Source organism: Barbus barbus, assembly GCF_936440315.1.
Source record: "Barbus barbus genome assembly, chromosome: 5".
Taxonomy (NCBI): domain Eukaryota; kingdom Metazoa; phylum Chordata; class Actinopteri; order Cypriniformes; family Cyprinidae; genus Barbus; species Barbus barbus.
The window spans coordinates 8,201,885-8,224,703 of NC_136733.1; the positions used below are offsets into that span (position 1 = coordinate 8,201,885).

The 22,819-nt window shown below is 36.4% G+C and overlaps 5 protein-coding genes across 16 annotated transcripts in view; 3 read left to right on the forward strand and 2 right to left on the reverse strand.

Annotated features, from left to right (window-relative positions):
• The window catches only part of mthfd2 (methylenetetrahydrofolate dehydrogenase (NADP+ dependent) 2, methenyltetrahydrofolate cyclohydrolase), a 12,835-nt gene extending 11,773 nt beyond the window's left edge, over positions 1–1,062 (reverse strand). Inside the window, exon 1 of the mRNA XM_079416340.1 lies at positions 816–1,062. Coding sequence (XP_079272466.1) covers positions 816–895 — 80 coding nt within the window. The 5' untranslated portion in view covers positions 896–1,062. The remainder of the gene's footprint in view (positions 1–815) is intronic.
• Positions 1–5,399, forward strand: part of LOC306869580 (MOB kinase activator 1A-like) — a 17,546-nt gene extending 12,147 nt beyond the window's left edge. For 3 of the 8 annotated variants that reach the window (XM_079416349.1, XM_079416347.1, XM_079416350.1), the window contains 5 exons: positions 1,839–2,005; positions 2,841–2,934; positions 3,661–3,794; positions 3,884–4,047; positions 4,154–5,388. In XM_079416349.1, the coding sequence (XP_079272475.1) occupies positions 1,839–2,005; positions 2,841–2,934; positions 3,661–3,794; positions 3,884–4,047; positions 4,154–4,231 (637 nt within the window). In that variant the 3' untranslated portion in view covers positions 4,232–5,388. Of the gene's footprint in view, positions 1–1,079; positions 1,494–1,838; positions 2,006–2,840; positions 2,935–3,660; positions 3,795–3,883; positions 4,048–4,153 lie in introns of those variants that run through there. The other 5 variants (XM_079416351.1, XM_079416352.1, XM_079416354.1 and 2 more) reach the window with 4 other exon arrangements.
• On the forward strand, positions 5,040–10,754 carry dguok (deoxyguanosine kinase). 2 transcript variants are annotated; one of them, XM_079416346.1, is made up of 7 exons: positions 5,040–5,276; positions 6,042–6,148; positions 6,582–6,778; positions 7,823–7,970; positions 8,049–8,164; positions 9,459–9,558; positions 9,752–10,754. In XM_079416346.1, exons 1-7 carry the CDS (start codon positions 5,153–5,155, stop codon positions 9,776–9,778), a joined length of 819 nt encoding a protein of 272 aa, XP_079272472.1. In that variant the 5' UTR covers positions 5,040–5,152; the 3' UTR covers positions 9,779–10,754. The 2 variants fall into 2 exon arrangements, with proteins under 2 accessions (XP_079272472.1, XP_079272471.1); XM_079416345.1 differs by having other exon boundaries at positions 5,074–5,276; positions 6,579–6,778.
• gtf2h3 (general transcription factor IIH, polypeptide 3) lies at positions 10,189–16,203 on the reverse strand. Of its 3 annotated transcripts, none has more exons than XM_079416342.1 (13): positions 16,095–16,203; positions 15,822–15,901; positions 15,621–15,727; positions 15,403–15,533; positions 14,782–14,844; positions 14,601–14,630; positions 14,368–14,396; positions 14,221–14,295; positions 14,073–14,126; positions 12,492–12,560; positions 12,238–12,373; positions 10,548–10,584; positions 10,189–10,449 (listed from the first exon to the last, which is right to left on the reverse strand). In XM_079416342.1, the coding sequence occupies exons 1-13, from the start codon at positions 16,102–16,104 to the stop codon at positions 10,380–10,382; spliced, it is 891 nt and encodes a 296-aa protein (XP_079272468.1). In that variant the 5' UTR covers positions 16,105–16,203; the 3' UTR covers positions 10,189–10,379. The 3 variants fall into 3 exon arrangements, with proteins under 3 accessions (XP_079272468.1, XP_079272470.1, XP_079272469.1); XM_079416344.1 differs by having other exon boundaries at positions 16,062–16,191; XM_079416343.1 differs by lacking the exon at positions 16,095–16,203 and having other exon boundaries at positions 15,822–16,028.
• Positions 16,204–16,425: 222 nt separating this feature from the next.
• On the forward strand, positions 16,426–22,644 carry LOC306869584 (translation initiation factor eIF2B subunit alpha-like). Of its 2 annotated transcripts, none has more exons than XM_079416360.1 (9): positions 16,426–16,725; positions 17,376–17,477; positions 17,555–17,691; positions 18,925–19,041; positions 19,127–19,239; positions 19,887–19,955; positions 20,189–20,264; positions 20,390–20,515; positions 21,948–22,644. In XM_079416360.1, exons 1-9 carry the CDS (start codon positions 16,713–16,715, stop codon positions 22,101–22,103), a joined length of 909 nt encoding a protein of 302 aa, XP_079272486.1. In that variant the 5' UTR covers positions 16,426–16,712; the 3' UTR covers positions 22,104–22,644. The 2 variants fall into 2 exon arrangements, with proteins under 2 accessions (XP_079272486.1, XP_079272487.1); XM_079416361.1 differs by having other exon boundaries at positions 16,435–16,930; positions 21,948–22,617.
• Positions 22,645–22,819: the final 175 nt, after the last annotated feature.

Genomic DNA, 22,819 nt, shown 5'->3' on the forward strand with positions numbered 1-22,819 from the left:
TCTTATTATTCTAATTGACTTTATTGATGAAACGTAAGAATTTGACTGAACACAGAATATGAAGAATATCAAAAACTTTAGAAGTTAGCTGTTATAGGTTCGAATCCCAGACAATGCATGTACTGATAAAATGCATACTCTGAATGCAATCTATGTCGATTTTACGTAAATAAACAATAAATGCCCTAACAACAACTGCTAACTATGGAAGATTTAAAAAGCCACACATTGTTTTTCCCGTGGTCATCTTGTGACCAAGTGTAGAAGTATATGCATGCATACTTTTCTTTTTTTTTAAACTTGGTTAAAAAAACCTTTAAATTAATGGCTGCTTGTATGCGGCTTAATTGAAGACGTCTCAGTCAAGTCAGGTGTAGAAAATTTAGTCAGGACTCAGCACCGTTCAATTAATCTCATAAAAAACACTGACCACGCGGAGCATAAATGAAAACGGGTACGTGCTGAATTTGAGCAATCATGCACAACGATTACTTAAAAGCATGAGGAAACTCACGAGCGCTGTAATTGGCAGAGAGGGGTCCCTCTGTCGAAACTTGACGCCGGCTGTGTGCAAGCGGTGTATGGCATTACATCAGCCGGGAGCTCCGGGGGCGCACAGGGAACAATTAAACCGGCGTTTGTTACATAACTTAAACATCGAGAGAGAAGTCGCAGATGACATGCTTTCATAAGGAAACTAGGTGTAATATAGTCAGATAATTACAACAGATAGCGAGTTACAATTCCGCTGTAACGTTACATGACAGCCGGTTTAACGAGAGCGGATCAGTAACGTTAGACTCTCGGACACTTACCGTGAAGATGACAAATGAAAACTACATGCCTGATGGTGAGAATGCCGGCATAGTTTCCGCAGTGCCCGGAGTGTAGCCATCGGTGCTTGATATAAATAAGATATTAATAATAAATAAATAAATAAATAAATCGCACCTATGCGACCCAAAACAGACCGGGTGGAAAATAAGGCAGAAAGGCGAGCACACTAAAAATTCCGTATCAGTTTATAACCCCGTGCGTGGCTTCATGGTCACTATGATGCGTGATGACACGCTAACGTCACCGCCCCTCTACCGACACGCGCATGCTCGGTACAACTACAGGGCTTTAGCTGCCAGGGGGCTTTTTTGATGTATAGTTTCACTAATAATTGTTTAGTAAGTGTGGTCATAAGTACCGAACAATTGTAACAATATTCGATCTGTATAAATGAGGAGGTTTGGAGGTAACCACGCGCTTTATTTCTGTGGTTACATGACACTCGCAGTCGCAGGGAACCAATCCTAGACATTTCCTGAGTCGCTACTTTCTACGCCTACTTATAATATCTCTCGTCTGAGACACACCGGACTTCGAGGGGCACTTATAAATGGTGTTTAGTGTCCTTTGAGAATTAACTTCATAGCAGTAGCAGTTCGCATTGCCGTCTAAAAGTTGTTTTGAAGAGGAAAAAAACCGGAGATGAGTTTCTTATTGTAAGTATTTTAGCCGCTGCAACTGTTCGTTAACCTTTTCTTTCTTGCCATAATCGTGCATTACTGATATATTGTCAAGCAGCTGTATGTTCCCAGAAGAATTAGTAATATGGAAGCACATGCATTAAAAAAATAAAGCGAATAACATCTGCTCGCGCACGTTTCCGGTTGACATGTTTGTTCCTGTGTTTAGCATGAAAACTTCGACTCGGCTTGTTTTGAATTTGACTTCTTTTAAATTCTTCCACTCGTGCTATGTGGAGATATTGTTTGTAGTCAGTTTAATCTCTGTGGTTTTCTAGTAGACTTGATTGGTGTGACACAATATGTGACTTTGTGTTGTAGTGGAAGCCGTTCATCAAAGACTTTCAAGCCCAAGAAGAATATCCCAGAAGGCTCTCATCAGTATGAGCTGCTGAAACACGCAGAGGCCACCTTAGGAAGCGGAAACCTTCGAGCTGCTGTGATGTTACCAGAGGGAGAGGACCTTAACGAATGGATTGCTGTCAATAGTGAGTTCAGTTCAAATTTACATTAACTTGCAGCCTAAAACACATATACATGTGTACATAATATACACGTGACTTACATCTTCAGTCATATCACACGTCTACATGTTTACTTCAAGTAGTAAAAACTAAAACATTATTAAAGAGCAATAACAAGTATAAAATGCAGGTTGAAATAACTTTATGTACTTTACCTTAAGAAGAAAGAGGCTTGCATCTTAAGATGCATAAAAAAATAGCTTTCATTTTTTTTTAAATGCATTAAGGTGGATTTAAAGCACTTAAATTTATGTGCATGATATTTACCCATTATTAGTCATTTTATTTATAATACGGTAATGATTGTTGACCATCTTTGACATTCTTGAGATATCATCCACATCATCCACAAAAAATCAAACGAAGGATTACCAGTCTCCGTGTTTAACCAGATATAAAGAAGTGTGACTGAACCAAAAAAAACTCTTGATAGAAATTTCAGCTGCTAGATAAACATTATTGATTTGAAACTATATGTCCTTAATTTTTGGTAAAATTGGTCAATTAAAATGACAATATTTATTAAATAGTGGAAGTGAAAGTGAAGTGGTGTGTGGCCAAGTATGGTGACCATACTCTGAATATGTGCTCTGCATTTAACCCATGCAAGTGCACACATAGTAGTGTGAACACACCTGGAGCAGTGTATCATTGAAAACAATGTATCGGCATCAGAAAATAACAATACCAATTATCATCAATGAACACGTCGATACCTTTAAATTGTGTCAACAGTGAGTTTGTAAGTATTATTGAGAAAACAAATGACTGTCAATTAATTCATATGCCTTTATTTCAGCTGTGGACTTTTTCAACCAGATCAACATGCTCTATGGCACGATCACTGAATTTTGCACCGAAACCAGCTGCTCTGTTATGTCTGCGGGGCCAAGGTAAAATAAAATCGCTTCTTTTCAATGCTTTACATTTTTCACTTAACCTTTATGCTGTGCTGAAAATCCTTCACCTGTTTTGGTGTTTCCAGTTAAAGATGACCAGCTTCTTGTAAATGTCTCATTTTGCTATATTATCACAGAATATTGGATTCAGTCTCAACTTGTTTTTCTTTCAAATAGTACAGGTTTTGTATCTCTTTTTGGAACTGATTGATCGTCCGCCTTGTTGATATGAGTTTATGCAAGTTTGTGAGTGAACATTGCCAAGATAATCCACAAATAATGCTTTATCGTTCAAGAACTGGGGTGCACAAGCTCAGATCAGTCGGTTCCAAGAAATACAAAACCTGTGCTAATTGAAAGAAAACAAGTTGAATCCTATATGTGGCGATAATATAGCATAACAAGAAATTGCTTATCTTTATTCAGGAACACCAAAAGTGTTAAAAGGCAGGATTTTTTTTTTTTTTTTTTCAATTTTAAGGGAAGTTGTTATAATGTCAAAGCCAGCCAGTTTTAGTCCAGTGTGATTAATATTCACTAGCATTTTCAGGAAAAAGAAAATCCTCTACGGATCTGAATGACCAGAATACAACATGAGGTTTAAACAAAATATGAAATTTTGAAATTGAATAGGCTGAAAAATATGCTGCCTGAAATGTTTATATATTGTTATTATAAAAATAGTGGATATTTTGTCATTTAATTGCTTTTTCCTTAAAGGTATGAATATCACTGGGCAGATGGCACCAACATCAAAAAACCCGTCAAGTGTTCTGCTCCCAAGTACATTGACTACTTGATGACCTGGGTTCAGGATCAGCTGGATGATGAAACTCTCTTCCCGTCTAAGATCGGTTTGTTTGATTAATTTGTTATTAATCGTTATACAGTGTAAGCTTGTCATACAGGCTCTCTCATTTCTTCAACTTTTTACTCCCTCCAGGCGTTCCTTTCCCAAAGAACTTCACGTCAGTGGCAAAGACTATACTGAAGCGTCTGTTCAGGGTTTATGCTCATATTTACCATCAGCATTTTGACTCGGTCATGCAGCTTCAGGAGGAAGCTCATCTTAACACCTCCTTCAAGCATTTTATCTTCTTTGTACAGGTCAGTGCATTAACACACACATGCAGGTCATGAGTGACGATGTCTAAATTGTTTGGTCAATACTCTTCTTGAACTGATTACAATTTTTACTTTTTTTTTTTTTTAGGAGTTCAATCTCATTGATCGCAGAGAGCTGGCACCCCTGCAGGACCTTATTGAGAAACTAGGCAGCAAGGATAGATAGACACTGATATGAATAACATATTGGTCAGCTTTAATGCATTTTCCAGAAAGCCTTTATTTGTCCTGTCCTCTGTTTGGAGTCTGAATTTGCTTTGTGCACACAGATTGTCTTCGTTGTATCTCAGCTGTGCTTCCTGAAGCTCATAGAAGTCATCATCCTGAAAAAACTCTTGATTTATGTGTGGACTTTCTGTTTTTGTTCTGTTGTCAGTATTACACTGTAGCTCTTTTTTTATGTATTTGTGATGGGGATATAAAACAAACATCAGTTTAGTTTTGATGGAAGTAAAAATAAAACCAGCATTTTTAGGCAGTACTTTTATAATGTGAGAGGAAAAAAAAAAAAGATTAAAATGTATTGGAGGAAGGGATCAATGTTACTTTATTATTGTTTTGTACAAGTTTGAAGACAAATATTATTTTTGATGTTTTCATTTTTATATGATTGCATATTCAACAGTGAAGATTATTACAATACTTTTTTTTGGTTGTAGGCGAATCTCGAGATTTTATATTCAGACTTTTAAGCAGTATTTCATGCATCAGGTTAATTTTATTTTTACTTTTTTATTTTATTTCTACATACAATAATGACTTTCTACCATGTTCATAATCCGATTTATAGCCAATGAATGAATGTTAGTAAAAGTCCCAAATGACATTTTTAAATAACAAAATGTTTTATTTTTTTGATTTCATGAATTACACTGTATTTTGCATTTAGTGTAGTAAAAGTTTTAATTTTTTTTTTTTTAACGATGTTGTGATACTGATATTTTTCAAAATGGAAAAAGCGAAACTTTTATTTTGAAACTAAACTTGCTCACCCGGAAGCACGTTACTGGCTGAGATGCTTGGTGCAAATAAAATGGTCAAAACGGTCTTCTACATGTATGAATGATGTAAATATTATTTTTGTGTGATGTTAGAGATGAGTATGAGAACGATAAAACGCCTTTTCTGGAGCTCTGTTTTTCGCCGCTTTGCCAGCAGCCACACGAGTAGAAGCAAGGAAATAAAGAGAGTCTCGATCGAAGGAAACATTGGTATGTTTTGCTGCTTATAGTTTTTTTTCTTTTGCTATGATTCATGTTTGCAATGGTTATATGAGTGTAATGAAATTTGAAAAATAATAAAGTCATGGTTATCTAATGTGGCATATGCTCGTTAACAGACCAGTTTTTCGACTGCGGTCAGGCCAGCCGCCAAGTGGAAAAGCTCGGTCAATCTAGCCGCCACGTTATTTCTGCGGTCGCGCATAAACTGCTTATTACGGTAAAACCGTCAGAGAACTGATGTGAATGCAAGCGCTCTTCTGGCGAACGCGATTTTTTACCAACACACAGTCCGTAACTGTCTGATGATGTGGAATACCAAAATAAAAGCCCTCCAATACTCATATTACAAAATAAGAGCAAGAATATACGGTTTCTGCGTCTCTACATTCAAAAAGCTATAAAAAGAAAAGTTCTAGATTGCACAGACCAGTTCCACGTCAGACTGAGAGTACACCTTCCCACAGTGTCAGATGCATCGTTTCAGGACTGTCTGATGTGGAATTACAAAATAAGAGCCCCCACAAATTTCAAATACGTGTTGTTTCGTGTCTACTTTCAAAAAGCTATGAAAAGAAACGTTCTAGATTGCACAGACCAGTTCCACCTCAGACTGAGAGTACACCTTCCCACAGTGTCAGATGCATCGTTTCAGGACTGTCTGATGTGTAATTACAAAATAAGAGCCTCCCAAATCTAGGGTGGTGTTAGTTCAAAGTTTAGTTGTTAATGTGTGTGTCTTCTGAACATCCAAAGCGGTCGGGAAGTCAACATTTGCCAAGCTGCTACAGAATACAGGACAGGACTGGGAAGTGATAGCAGAGCCCGTCAGCAAATGGCAAAATGTGGACGAAAGGACACAGGTCAGTGTCACTACACTAGTCACAGACGACGAATCAACACGGAGACAGTGGACTGAAGTGATATTTCACCCTCATAAATGAAGCCATGTATGTCCAGCTCCAAAAAGTACATGAAATAGTTCAATAGAGCCTGTATGATGCCATATAACAGTCAATTTGATTGTTTTTATTCATGAAAATATGAACTTTTTGTAGTTAATTGTAACTGGTTTATTTTTCTGCTATTAATCACCAGTGTATTTCATTTATGCACAAAAAGTGTTGCACTGTTTGTCATGTAGAACCAAGTATTTGTGAAATATTTTGATTCAAGTGTGCTGTCTTTAAATGCCACTTGTTTTAATGTTCTTTCTGCTCAATATGCAGTGAAATAAATTGGGAAGCTTTACTCACACAGTATGTTTTGTACACTGATTTATTTTCTGTGTAGCAGACAGTGGATGGTGCTCAGCAATCATCCAGTAACCTGTTAGAGATGATGTATCATGATCCAAAGCGCTGGTCCTACACTTTCCAGACGTTCTCCTGCATGAGTCGCATGCGCACACATCTGCAGCCCCTGGCCGCCAGATTACTGCCGTCCACAGGCACGCCGGGACAGGTGTACGAGCGCTCAGTCTACAGCGACAGGTGATGGATGGGTCATTCAGATTTTCATTGATAATAATTAGGTAATTCATAGTTGTCATATTGATCAGTAACTTGCAAAAACTACTGTACTTAACTTTTTTTCTTTAAATCAGAGGAAATTTTGTTCCTGTTTTTACATGCTAAAAATAGGTTTACCCTTGTGAAAAAGTACACTTTAGCATACTTCTAATGCAATTAGTTGAGTGCTTAAGGGTTTTTTGACCCATTTAAGTGTATTACTGAATGTACTGACAAGCAGTTGTTGTAAACTAAAATATATTTGGATGTTATTTCTAATGAAAATTGTTGTTTAAATATTTTTGTAATTACACATTTGTAATGATTAAATTACAATTCAATATTTATAAAATGCATTAACTTTAAAGGGATAGCTCACCCAAAAAATAAAATTGTCATTATTAACTCACCCTCCACTTTTTGCAAACCTGTACAAGTTTCTTTGTTCTGTTGAACAAAAAAAGAATATATTGAAGGAAATTGGTAACCAACCAGTTGACGGCAGTCATTGACTTGCGTAGTATATTTTTTCCCATACTATTGAAGTCAATGGCTACCGTCAACTGAATTTGTGAATTTCTTTGTTCTGCTGAACACAAAGGAAGATATTTTGAAGAAAGTTTGTAAACAGGCTGTTTTGGGGCACCATTGACTTCCATAGTAGAAAAAACAATACTATGGAAGTCAATGGTGCCCCAGAACTGCTCTGTTTCCTATTCTTCAGAATATCTTCCTTTGTGTTCAGCAGAACAAAGACATTCATACAGGGTTGGAACTACTTGAGAGTGAGTAAATGATGACAGAATTTTCATTTTTGGGTGAACTATCCCTTTAAGTGGCCTTTTATTTCAGTAATATTATATTATCTGCAAGTAGAGTATTTTAAATATATACTTTTAAGATTTGAAGTAAACTGCAAATGCAAAACAATTAAGCACAATTCTATTAGAAAAGGGAATTATGGTTCAATATGTTCATTTTCATGGTTATATTTCCATTCTGAGTTTGTATATCCTCCTTTCTCAGGTACATCTTTGCTTTAAATATGTTTGAGCTTGGCTGTATAAACTCAACAGAGTGGGCTGTGTATCAGGATTGGCATTCCTTTCTTGTTGAGCAGTTTGGTCATCGAATTCAACTGGAGGGCATCATATATCTCCGAGCATCTCCACAGGTGGGCATCGTTTTCATTAATCGACTTGAATGAATAAATAAATATAAGTTGATGCGTTTTAATGTTAATTTTCTCCAGACCTGCATGGAGAGGTTAGGCAGACGAGGTCGAATGGAGGAACAGGGAATTCAGCTTGACTACCTTGAGAAACTCCACACAAAACATGAAGACTGGCTCATCAACAAAAGTACAAAGTGAGTGCTCTTACTTGTTAGTTGTATCACCATGTGCTAGCTCACCGATGGATCCTCTGCAGTGAATGGGTGCTGTCAGAATGAGAGTCAAGTAACAGCTGATGATGATATCACAACAATCCACACCACTCCAGTCCATTAGTCAACATCTTATTAAATGAAAACTGCATGCTTGTAAGAGATAAATCTGTCTGGAATGACATGAAGAAACAGAACTGAGACAGACTAAATCCAGAAGAACTGTGGCAACGTCTCCAAGATGCTTCAAGAGACCTTCCTGCAAAGGTACCTGAAAAACTATGCGCAAGTGCATCTAGGGCAAAAGCTGCTTTAAATGCAAAGAACGGACACCAAATGTTAATTTAATTGAGTTTATAGAAGTTTAATTAATAAAGAAAATCTATTTATGACATTATTTTTGACAGCATCCTCATGTTACACAGGTGCCTAAAACTTTTAACAGTACTGTAGCTTTGCAGGTAGGTCTCTTGAAGCATCTTGGAGACGTTGCCACAGTTCTTCTGGATTTAGTCGGTCTCAGTTTGTTCTGTTTCTTCATGTGACTCCAGACGGACTGGATGATGGTGAGATCAGATCTCTGTGTGGAGCACTGGCTGTTGTCAGACTCCTTGTGCAAACAAAAATCTCACTGGATTATTAATGGCAAAATTAATGTTTGTATATGTAAACTGATAAGTGACCCTGGACCACAAAACCAGTCTTAAGTCGCTGGGGTATATTTGTAGTAATAGCCAAAAAATACATTGTATGGGTCAAAATGATTTATTTTTCTTTTATGCCAAAAATCATTAGCATATTAAGTAAAGATTGTGTTCCAAGATATTTTGTAAATTTTCTACTGTAAATATCAAAACTTAATTTTTGATTAGTAATATGCATTGCTAAGAACTTCATTTGGACAACTTTAAAGGCGATTTTCTCAATATTTAGATTTTTTTGCACCCTCAGATTCCAGATTTTCATATAGTTAGTTGTATCTCGGCCAAACATTGTCCTATCCTAACAAACCATACATCAATGGAAAGCTTATTTATTCAGATTATGTATAAACCTCACATAAAATTGACCCTTATGACTGGTTTTGTGTTCCAGGGTCACATATTTCCTACTGACACACCACAGCAAAATATAGAAATAACTGACTTAAAACTATTCTTTAGCTGCTGAAAATACTAGTGTTTGATCATTTTGGCCACCACTGTATTTTGCATATAAACCAGTGATGATGACAGCAGCATGTAGTTGATTTGTGCTCTTCTATTCCCCATCACAGGGTTCATTTTGAGCACCTGGCGAAAGTGCCGGTGTTGGTTCTGGATGCTGAAGTAGAGTTTGAGAAGGACACTAAGGTTCAAGAAGATCTCATAACAAAGGTATGCCTTCCTCAGACCATCTCAGACAGGTTTTTAGCAGGTTGTTTTCTGTGCATTACCTAAACTGCATGTTTGCATTCACTTTGCATAAGTGTATGCTAAATGAATAAATGTACAAGCATTCTTTCGATTTCTATGCATGTTGACACCACATAAACAACATATTGAGTATATGTTTTTCCCCCTGATCCAGGTAAAAGATTTTTTCAGCGCATTATAAATGACATCATGGGACCGAAGCACAAGGATCATTTTGTATGGACCATTTCTTGATGACAGTGAACATTTGCTAAGGATCTTGGAATGTTTGACCAAGTGGCAGATATAAATGTTCTTTGCAGCAGAAGTCTCATCTCTTATGCAGGTTTCTGTACATTCACAGTGGAGATTAAGTTGGTCTGTGGTTGGCAGTAGGACACACAAATCCCACCATGACCAATAACTAGCTTTATACACGAAGTCATTTTGCACTGAGTAATAAAAACTGTACTGTAATGCATATATACTATAAATATTGTGTTATGATATTTAGTTTAAGACCTAACTTGAAAAACAGTTACTGTTTTTAATAATTTCAATAAATCTAAATACCTCATTTGTAGTGAAATCCACTCGATTGACAAGGAATGTGCTGTTCAACACACTGTAGTTCACTGGCCTTTTATTTAAAGTGTTGGCTACAATACCAAAACATATTGTGCAAATAAACTTTTTTTTTTTATTTTTTTTTTTTTAACAATTCCAAAGTAAAAAAAAAAGTATGGTATTCAACAAAATACTAAATGGGACTTTCTAAGTGCAACACACATTTATTGATGAGGTCAGCTTGCAGTTTTAACTTTTTTCTTCTTTGTTTTAGCCATCTGAGGCAGTGGCATTTTAAAGGCAGTCCTATAAACAGAAGAACACTGTGTTAAAGGTTGACCGAAAAAAATGGCAGAAACCATGTTCTCAAGACACAGTTCACAACAAATGTTAAAAAGACTCACTCGCATGTTGTGCAAATTGGACTGAAGTTACAGAATACTGGTGAATGAAGAAAAGATGCAGCACAGTTAAACCACACATTATAATCTCTCTGCAGGATCTTTTAATACATTAAGGTCACAAAAAAAAAGCAAAGGAAGAGTTAAAAAGAAATATAGTTTGATCAGACTGTACATTTTAAAAAGTTCAAGCTAATAAAAACTATTTTTAAGGCCTGTTTCTTATGTCTGCAGCATGTAAGTGACCATATTATCAGTTCACAGTATTCAGACTGTAAACATGAGCAGTGCATAATGTCTACAATACTACTGAAATTCTGTTTTCAACATTGATATTAATCAGAAGTGTTTGTTGAGCATCAAATCAGCATATTAGAATGATTTCTGAAGGATCACGTGACACTGAAGACTTTACTTACTTTTAGTCATTTAGCAGACGCTTTTATCCAAAGCGACTTACAAATAAGAAAAAGTAAACTAAAAGTTAACACTCTGTAAATACTCTATACACACCCATTTAAGAAAATACAGAAATTAAATAAAATTGACAAATGCATACAACATTTCAAGACTGGAGTAATGCTGAAAATTCAGCTTTTAATCACAGGAATAAATGACATTCTACCATATATTCACATAGAAAACAGATTTAAATTGTAATATTTCACAAGATTACCATTTTTACTGTATTTTGATCAAATAAATGTAGCCTTGGCCAGCAGAGGGACCTGCTTTTAAAGGTGCCATAGAATGAAAAACTGTCTTTACCTTGTCATAGTTGAATAATAACAGTTCTGTACATGGAAATGACATACCGTGAGCCTCAAACACCATAGTTTCCTCCTCCTTATGTAAATCTTCTGAATAAAAAAAGACCACTGAAAAACAGGCGAATCAGAACATAACACTAACTGTGACGTAACAGTCAGGATCACTAATAGTTACGCCCCCAACATTTGCATATACCCGCCCATGTTCTGGGCCAACCGCCAGCCGAACCATCAGAAGTTCTGCAGGTATTGTGAAGCGAGGACAACAGCGAAAATGGCAGACCATGGAAATAAATGTTATGTTCCAGGCTGTGCTGAGGCATGTGTGGTAAGTACTGCCACTCTATAGTATAAACAGAGTACGTGCGATTGCGAATCTCGAAACTGAAAGTAAACCGCGATCGTGCTTTCAAAACCAGTTTCAATGCCCAGCATATTAATAGCGGCTCCCTGATGCCCGCATTTTATTTACAGTATAACTACCCAACGATATAACTGTGCGCAAGAAAGTACTGAAATATATATATTTTCCCTGTGTTTCCTTCCTGTGAGCTACTGAAATGAGCCGCCAATCAGAGCAGAGCTCAACATTATTATTCATGACCCTTCCAAATAAGCCAATAACAGACCGTTTCATTCTGGGGAGAAATTTTAGGGTTGTAAATCGACATATAAAACCGTTTCTGGATATTTTTTTTCCCTTACCTAAGCTACATACGTTCTCTGTAGATATCCGAGAACAATTTAAAATATTGTATCAATGCATTCTATGGCACCTTTAAAATGTCACCGACCCCAAACTTTTAAACCGTTGTGTGACACACATCTATGGTGACACTTACATGCAGTAGACTCTGAAACAAGCCTAAATCTAACAACAACAAAAAAAGCTGCCAATCAATAAAGAGAAGATGGAAACATACTTGACAGGCACACTGAACAGACGTAGCCAATTTCAATCAGATTGCGGTGGCAGAAGCAAGCGGCCCTGTAGTCTACGTGTACCGGAGGAGGCAGTAACAGCTGGGATCTCTGGTCTGCGTCTGGTAAAAATACCCACTGACACACAACCAGCAGTTACGGTCTCAGAAAGAGAACATTTCAAATATAAAACAACCTGTTAGGATACTGTTTGGATTGGGATAGTCCCAAGTTCAAAACTGCACAAATATCTCACCAACAAATACTGTGTGAGCGCGATCTTCTGGGGAATTCTGAGATACAAGCCTCCAGTTATGTCACAAGCCTGTTGAGAGACAAACAGACCTGTGAATTGTTTCACACTTAAACCAAATAATTACATAATGAAAATTCAAATGTGCATCATGAATGCTGCAAATAAAAATAGCCACATTTAGTTTTTGACAGGAATGAAAAAAAGTCTGTGAAGGATACTGTGTTCATGTTGTTTAACAACATACTGACTGTTCAGCTGACAAAATGTCTTAAAGTTGGTTTTAAAATGACATGATCCAGGAACTTTATATATCGAATGCCATTGTAAAGACTCCAAGTCTTTCTCTCACAGGCTCATTTTCATCCATGTTCAAATCAATATGGCGTCTAACCTAAGATCATTTGTCAGATACAATCTGTTTGGCCATCAGGAAGCAAAGTTTTTTTACCAGGATGTCACAACAAGCGCTTACAAGAAAGAAACAATTAATGCACTAGCAAACGTGTCATCAAAAATTGGCATGAATTTAGCTTAAAATAGAAACGAGCGCCACTATAAACAATGATACTTGTTTCTATTTTAAGGTAAGATGCCGCAGGCAAACCATTAAGATTGAGATTTGAAATTCTGGACTATTTTACCTCCATAACATAATTTCAGAATTCAGACTTGTGGAAAGAAAACATGCAAAATACACATTTAAAGTTCACCAGATATATTTTGATGTTACTTCTAATGAAAATTGTTGTTTAAATATATTTGTAATTACACATTTAATTAGCAAAAATGAAAATTACCCAATGATTTACTCCCCTTCAAGCCGTCCTAGGCGGATGTGACTTTCTTCATTCAGACAAATACAATCTGAGTTACAGTGAAAAAATGTCCTGGCTCTTCCAAGCTTTATAATGCCAGTGAATTGGTGTTGATATCCAATGAAGTGCATCCATCCATCATAAAAACTGCTCAACATCCCCGTGGGGGAAATTTTTGAGGTTTGGGGTAAATTCCTCCTGAAGCGAATCGATGTGTTTGTGCTTGTACGACAGTTAGAGGAAACTAGAGATTATGGTTTATAAAGTTTTAAATATAGATATTTTTACTTCCACAAACATCGATTTAAGGAGTGATAAATAAAGAGAAACCCAAAATCCCCTCTAGAAAAACCTTTAGTATGTTGCTTTATCCAATGTTCAGGTTTCTGTTCTGGAAACATATGCAAACTAGTGCATATTTCCTTTAATAAGGCCTAATTTGCATTTCAGAAAACTCTTAATCAACTGCTGAAAGTATGGTGATATTTATTAATTAACATTTTCACCCAATTCAGCTGCAGTGTCTTGCCTTCAACAAAACTGCTTCTGAAATAGTCAGTGCTTAAACCTTGTAGAACGATACATAATCTATTCTTGTTTTGTGTGTGTTGTCTGAACAATCATTTCCACCATTATTTGAATGAGTTATCACATTGCTACACATTGATTTTTTTGGCATCATCATCTTCAGATTTACAACTATCAACAATCTTAATAAAATATATTATATTTACTGTGCCTTCTCCACTGTGATCAAACAAAATACCTGCTGCAGTAGTCCTGAGTCAGCGTCCAACACACAGGCATCAATCAGGATATTCTTTGAGAACGGGGAGAATAAAAGTTAAATAATGGAGGCATTATCCAATATCTAAGAATACAATCTTTGATGCTAGTTTGTTTTTTATTCCTACCTTCTTCTGTGCTGCAAAGATCACATTCATGAAGTTCATGTACTGTAATGTAGAATCCTCAGCAGCTTTTATTACCTGAAAAACGGTACTGCAGTTATACAACCAAAACGTTGCACGTTTCACTGTTAAACGCAAAGATGTTCTTACCAAAATCCTTGATTTCACATCCTGTCCAGCTGTAAGCAAAAGCATGAGAGTTCAGCCTAAGAGTTCAAATACTAAGATCTATTTAAAACAAGTTAATTACAACAGTTAGGAAAGGAGGAGCACCTTACTTTGCATTGCTTTACATAACTGTTACTCTAAACTATGGAACTTGTGCACAATGTGCATAGATTTTATCGTATTGTGAAACATGATCCAGGGGGAAATGTGTATACCTTGCACATCCTTTGAGACTCGATGAATATCTGACAGTCAAAAATGTAAGAAAATTGGATTTAAATATCATATCTAATTCACAAAACACTTTTAGGTCTAAATTGAAATAAAAAGAGAAAATCCGAGCTGCTGATCTGCATAAAACAAAAAAAAAAACAAAAAAAGAGAGGTTGAGGATACAGCACAGAGCTTTGGCGAGTGATACAGCCAACAGGCTGTCTGTTTGACTGCCATTGACCTCTGCTGTTAACAAAGAAAATAAAAACATAATTATTCTCTTGTAATATCATCCATTAAAACAATGGAAAAAAAACAAAAAACAGTCAAGAACAGCATTAGATATTAGGCTAGATGCATCAAACCACCCAGCACAAGTAATACATGTATGAAACCAAGACATTTAGTATGTTAAAGGAATAATTCTCCCAAAAATTAGAAAGCAAAATTATGGAATAGGGACTCATATTATAACCAAGCAATGATGTGAAGTTAAAAAATGGATTTGTTTCTTGCAAACACACAGTTTTTCACTTCACATATCTGAACTGATGGACTGGAGTGGTGAGGATAATTGTGATGTTTTTATCAGCTGTTTGGACTCTCATTCTGACGGCACCCATTCACTGAGGATCCATTGGTGAACAAGTGATGTAATGCTACATTTCTCCAAATCTGATAATGAAACAAACTCATCTTCATCTTGGATGGCCAGAGTGTGATAAATTTTTCAGCAAATCTTCATTTTTAACTGAAGTATTCCTTTAACCTGAATAATAATAATTCATTCATTAAATAACTTACTTCTTTCCATGAGATTCCTGATCTCTTCCGCAAAGAGATCATTGGTAATGGACAGAAGTTCATATTTGCCATCGTTACTTCCAGATATTTCATCCCCTGATTTCCACTGCTTACTTGGATATAGAAAGTGGCTTAAAAAGACATTTTTTTTTTATAGTTTTAGAATATGTTTGCTCATTTTTTCTGAAAATTAAAAATGTGAACAGTTAACCGTGTACCTATTTTGATACAGGTTTGCAATGACGGCTAGTTTGTTGGTTCTAGACATCACTAAATGGGCATTTGCTAGGACCATCAAAGAGTCCAGGCATGTTGAAAGAGTGAACTTAAAAAAAAAACAATTAAGGGCAGTGAGGATAATCGTAATCATGAGGAAAAGCATTATGGATCAAACTTACATTGTATAAAAATGAAAGTACCTGAGGTTCCCGCTGAGCTTGCTGGCCCCACCAAACAGGGTTGACATCCAACACAATGACCAGAATATTAATTCCGTCGTCTGCAAACATTAGTGATCGTGATTAGTCATTTTCACATATATCACACATGGCATAATGTTTACAGAGCATCACAATTCATGTACTCCATTCAAACACTCTTCCATATATTTACAAGAAACAAATAACAAGTTAAAAGCACAATTGTTTACTTGTTAATACATTTTTAAAACATGGTCTATTTGATTTACAAACCAGACGCCATTATTGCGATTCCTTTATCTCTAAATCGATATGTAAAGGTATTTCAGTTAGTATTTTGTTCAAATTTGTGTTGTTCCTCTTCTTCTGTGGATTCACTGAAGGGTTTGCGACGCAACTATATAAGTGCACCCCGCCACCTTCTGTGCTGGAGCAGGAAATAACCACCCTTATTTCTCAGGTTTTATTTCATATAATACTAAATATATTCATTTATTTTGAGAATAGTATTACATCCTCACATTAATATAGCATTAATATTAATTAATTATCCGTGCTGTTTTGCTGTTGTCCTGTAGGTGGCGGTACACACCAAAGACGGTCCATCCGTAAGGAAGGAAGGAAGAAGAAGAAGAGGAAAGTGCACGTCCATGCGCTTAGCCTACTGCAAAGTGTTGATAATTCAAAATAATTTAATAAAACAAACATTATTCTGTTGATAAAGTCAGTCATTTGAAAGGAGATAGTAGGAGAAACCTCTGCTGGCAACGTCAAAATATTGAATCGGGTTGAGTCTCATAAAGTGTCATGAGAGAGCATTGCATCAGCAGCGCGTTGAAAGAATATTTGCAGTGAATCGCATCTTTTGTCAACATATTGAGCAGTTTTAATATGGAAGAAGTAGGTGAGTTTTCAGAAAGACTCAACGCATATGAATTGCAATAATGGGTCATTTTGCTAGCAGCTGTGGTCTTCTGATCATCTTCTGGATTATGAATTAATAAATGATTTAGTTTATTCCGTTATGTTGCGAAAAACATAATTTCTAGACATAAAAGAACATATCTAGGTTTTTCCGTCTAGAAAAACTGGTAACACTTTACAGTAAGGTGAGGTCTCACTTAACATTAGCTAATATGAGCAATATTTACATCCTCTTAGTTCATAGAAATGTAATTGTTAATTATTTATTAATCTTAGTTCACAGTGCATTAACAGATGTTAAAAGACAACTTTTGATTTTAGGAATGTGTAAATGTTGAAATTAAGGTAATATTTCTAACTGCTATAGAAGAACTGTTCATTCTTTGTTAGTTTGTGTAAACTAATATAGGTAAATAAATTTAATTGAATAGTTAACTAATGGTTACTGTAAAATGTTACAGAAAACAACAACGAAAAATGAACAAACATAAAAAGCCTATAATGTTATTGAAGTATTATGTTTTGTTATATCCTTCCCATTCTCACAATGGGAATTTAATGTTGTTTACTTGAAAGCTCCATTTGGCCAAACACTGAAATGTATTCATTTATTAATTGTTTTCCTCTCAGAACTGGTGGACTATTTCCGAACGCAGATCAGAGAAGACCCGGATGTGGCTTCAGCGGTGGCTGCTATAAGATCACTGCTTGAATTCCTTAAGAGGGATCAAAGTGAGTTTTGTCTTGTTTTTGGGAAAGTGTAAAGGGATGTGAGATGCATATGTGAACCGATGCTTGTCCTTCTTTAGGTGAGACGATCCTTGGCCTGCGAGAGAACATGACAAAAGCCATCCGTAGACTAGAAGAGACCGATTCATCGGTGGCGGTATCATCTGGAGGAGAGCTCTTCCTGCGCTTCATCAGCCTCACCTCACTGGAACATCCGGTCGGTCCAACATTTCAGCCAGTCTAGTTGCTTGCTCTGTTTGCAGCTGTTTAGTGAATTAAGATCGCATCACATTCCAGGGTTTAGATCTCACTGCAGAGGTTCGGAAGAGACAAGCGTATTGAAATGTGAGAGCAACCTTCATCTGCTTATCAGAAAATGTTCCTTCTCTTTTCTAACGTCACAATTACAAATGTGCCACGCAGTGTTCAATTACATTTACATTGATGGATTTAGCAAACGCTTTTATCCAAAGCAATATAAAAAAAGAACTAAACAATTTATCAAAGGGCCAGCCAAATTCGTAGTATTCAGTGCTAGATTTATAAGAAAACTATTAAGATGATATCATTTTAATTCAATTATTTAGTTATATAGTTTATATGAATATAATTTGATTTAGATTTTCTTTTTAATTTTAGTTGAGGTTTTAGTAATTCTGTTGTGTTTTAGTCATTTTTATTAGTTTTTCTTTTTAAAAATGTTATTATTTTTAATATGTATTTTCTTCAGTTTTTCTTATTTTTATTATAGCATATCAATTTAAACTCATTTTAAAATGAGAAATGTTACCTTGGAAACATTTGCAGGTTCGTTCTTTTCAAATAATAACCGCTCCAAAGTAATAACGTATAGCCGGTACTACTTGTATGTTTAAAATCCCTCCGCGCCAACAAAGATTACCGTTTGGCGCCATCTTGTGACAAACAGAATGTTAGTCACGTGGTACTATATAGTTTCGCGGAAGGATAAAAATGTTAATTTAAAACAAATATGCCAATAAAATGTTTCAAATTCATATTCATGTCCAGTTTTGTTTCCTTATGTGGCAAGTAGCCGTGTAATAAGCGGGATAATGTACAGGCAGCCTGTAGTTATTGCGAAATAAGCCCCTTCAGTGTGATACAAGACCCTCCGCTTCGCGTCGGGTCCTGATCACACTGTCGGGGCTTATTTCGCGACAACTACCGGCTGCCTGTACATTATCCCTTACTTAATATTTCAGTGAAATTTATTTCGACTAACACATTTTTTTTGAATGGTTTCAGTTTTAGTTAATTATAATAATCCTGGTGTCGCATTCAAGTGCATTGCAGTTCAAGAGAATTGAAAACATGGAAGATAATAATGAAATACTATCATTAAATATCCATTGTTTTAAATGCTCTTAAATCACTGTAGTTATTTTTAACCTTGTTATGGGGATGGTTGCTGTTTCTTCTTTTTTCACAGGATCTCTCGCAATGTAAGAATGTGATGATAGAGCGAGGTGAACTCTTCCTGAAGAAAATATCCCTGTCTAGGGGCAAAGTGGGTAAACTGTGCCACACCTTTATCAAAGATGGAGCTGTAAGTATAGTAGTAGAGGAATTGAGGCATGTATTTTTGTCATTCTTTTGGTGACGTTCTGCTCATTTCTACCTTCCATCTGCAGAAAATCCTGACACACTCATCGTCCCGAGTGGTTTTAAAGGTTCTGGAAAACGCAGCAGCTGATAACAAACGCTTCACAGTATATGTCACTGAATCACAGCCAGATTCAGCTGGGTGAGTTTCTCTTGCTGTCTACTATTCTGCCCTACAGAGGTAACATGCAGTAATTCTGGAACTAAGCACAATGGCTTCAGGTTTTTTTTTTTGGCTGAATTTAAATTTAATTAGTTTTTGCATACATTTTTAGCCTAGGGGTTTTCTTTTCTTCTCAAGGAAGACCTTTAAGAATCATTATTGTTACTTAAAATGATAGTTTCTTCAAAGCTTAAAAATCGTGAGGAGTATTCACAAACAATCTATGTCATAAGTGAACATAACCAGTTTATTAGAATGTAATGTAATGACTGGAGTCGGCTTAAATGGCATTTGTTTTATAATACTGGGTTGACTAAAATGGGAAGAGAAAACAATAAATTTGAATGTTTACATTTAATTCAGTGACATGTTTTTAAAACTGTTATTAAACTGTCTACTAGGAAAAATAACACAAAACAGTAGACTAGAATCAAATCTATGCATAAATTGCATAAATCATAATTTGATTCAAAATCTAGAATCGATTTTGTATCAAATCATGACTTCAAGAATCAATGTTGCCTAAGCTTGCTTTCAAAATATGTGTGCATTTGTGTATTGTTTACATTGTATTTTTTTTCATGTTAGTCTTTTCTGAATGTTTTTTTCCCCCTTTTGCTCCTTAGTAAACTTATGGCTCAAAAATTATGCAACCTCAATATACCCGTCACAGTGGTGCTTGACGCAGCAGTCGGGTAAGTTTCTACTTTTAAATAGTTTTTATGCCAAAATACTAATGCTTTCATTCTTGTACTACTCAAATCAGCGTTCAAATTCAATAATTGGTCATTCCAAAAACTATTAATCAGAAATATCAGCAATATAAACATTCCGTTTTAAGGTGCGCTTCAGGAACAAACTTTGGTTATCGTGTTGTGGCTATTGGTTGCATATAAAAATGTGCTGCTTATTTTGTGTGATTTTTCAGGTACGTAATGGAGAAGGTTGACCTGGTAATTGTCGGTGCTGAGGGCGTTGTGGAAAGTGGAGGTGTTATAAACAAGGTCTGAAACATACGTACTTTTGCTTAGTGTCTTGTTTAAAAAAAAAAAATGCATTTAGCTTTTATGTTATTATTATTGTTGCATTCATTAAATAGATTGGTAAAATTATTTCATTTATATTGTAGATTGGTACCTATCAGATGGCTGTGTGCTCCAAGGCACACAACAAACCATTTTATGTGGTGGCAGAAAGTTTTAAGTTTGTGCGACTCTACCCTCTTAACCAGCAAGACGTACCTGACAGATTCAAGGTTAGCTAACTGAAGCGCTTGTTCAGTTGCACATATTATACATACAATATCTCACAGAAGTGAGTACACCCCTCACATTTTTGTAAATATTTCATTATATCTTTTCATGTGGCAACACTGAAGAAATGACACTTTGCTACAATGTAAAGTAGTGAGTGTACAGCTTGTATAACAGTGTAAATTTGCTGTACCCTCAAAATAACTCAACACACAGCCATTAATGTCTAAACCGCTGGCCACAAAAGTGAGTACACCCTTAAGTGAAAATGTCCAAATTGGGCCCAAAGTGTCAATATTTTGTGTGGCCACCATTATTTTCCAGCACTGCCTTAACCCTCTTGGGCATGGAGTTCACCAGAGCTTCACAGGTTGCCACTGGAGTCCACTTCCACTCCTCCATGACGACATCACGGAGCTGGTGGATGTTAGAGACCTTTCGCTCCTCCATCTTCCGTTTGAGGATGCCCCACAGATGCTCAATAGGGTTTAGGTCTGGAGACATGCTTGGCCAGTCCATCACCTTTACCCTCAGCTTCTTTAGCAAGGCAGTGGTCGTCTTGGAGGTGTGTTTGGGGTCGTTATCATGTTGGAATACTGCCCTGCGGCCCAGTATCTGCTTCAGTATGTCACAGTACATGTTGGCATTCATGGTTCCCTCAATGAACTGTAGCTCCCCAGTGCCGACAGCACTCATGCAGCCCCAGACCATGACACTACCATGCGTGACTGTAGGCAAGACACACTTGTCTTTGTACTCCTCACCTGGTTGCCGCCACAGACACTTGACACCATCTGAACCAAATAAGTTTATCTTGGTCTCATCAGACCACAGGACATGGTTCCAGTAATCCATGTCATTAGTCTGCTTGTCTTCAGCAAACTGTTTGCGGGCTTTCTTGTGCATCATCTTTAGAAGAGACTTCCTTCTGGGACGACAGCCATGCAGGCCAATTTGATGCAGTATTTGGCATATGGTCTGAGCACTGACAGGCTGACCCCCCACCCCTTCAACCTCTGCAGCAATGCTGGCAGCACTCATACGTCTATTTCCCAAACACAACCTCTGGATATGACGCTGAGCACGTGCACTCAACTTCTTTGGTTGACCATGGCGAGGCCTGTTCTGAGTGGAACCTGTCCTGTTAAACCGCTGTATGGTCTTGGCCACCGTGCTGCAGCTCAGTTTCAGGGTCTTGGCAATCTTCTTATAGCCTACGCCATCTTTATGTAGAGCAACAATTCGTTTTTTCAGACAGCAAATTTACACTGTTATACAAGCTGTATACTCACTACTTTACATTGTAGCAAAGTGTCATTTCATCAGTGTTGACGCATGAAAAGATAAAATATTTACAAAAATGTGAGGGGTGTACTCACTTCTGTGAGATACTGTAATAGATGCATAATATCACTCTTGTTTCTTGTGTTTCAGTATAAAGCCGATATCTTGAAAACAGTGAAAGATCTGAACCAAGAGCACCCCATGATCGACTACACCCCTCCATCCCTTATCACATTACTCTTTACTGACCTCGGTGTGCTGACGCCCTCTGCTGTCAGTGATGAGCTCATCAAACTTTACTTATGATGATGATGACTTCTCTTCATAAAACGTTTGTATCATTGACACCAATCTGTATATGTTAACAAATGCACCATTAACTGAGAGACATTGTATTGGGAAAGTATTTCACAATCCTGAAGTTAAGATTAAATTATCTGTTAAAAAAATAACAGAATGGACAATTGATTATTTTCATGCATCTGTCTTTACACAGAAAACCATTTAAATAATTGCACTTATTTACATATCAGTGATCGATTCTGATTATTTAGAAACTTGTAATTACTAATAGTTATATCAGAATCAGAATTAGCTTTATTGCCAGGTATGTTTCCACATACGAGGAATTTGTTTTAATGACAGTAGCTCCTCAGTGCGACAGAATGACAGCGACAGGACACAGATAATAAAAAAAATTATGTACAAATATACAAAATGGACAATATGCAAAATAGCACAAACACAATATACAAAATAGACAATTCAGGATGTACAGGTATGTTAGGTGCAAATTTGAAATGTAACAAGTATGTGTGTTAAATAAAAAATAAAAAGTATGATAGTGTTTCATGTTTATTGTAAAGAGTTAAATGTTCATGAGATGGATTGCCTGAGGGAAGAAACTGTTTCTATGTCTGGTCGTTCTGGTGCTCAGAGCTCTGTAGCGTCGACCAGACGGTAACAGTTCAAAGAGGGAGTGTGCTGGGTGTGAGGGGTCCAGAGTGATTTTACCAGCCATT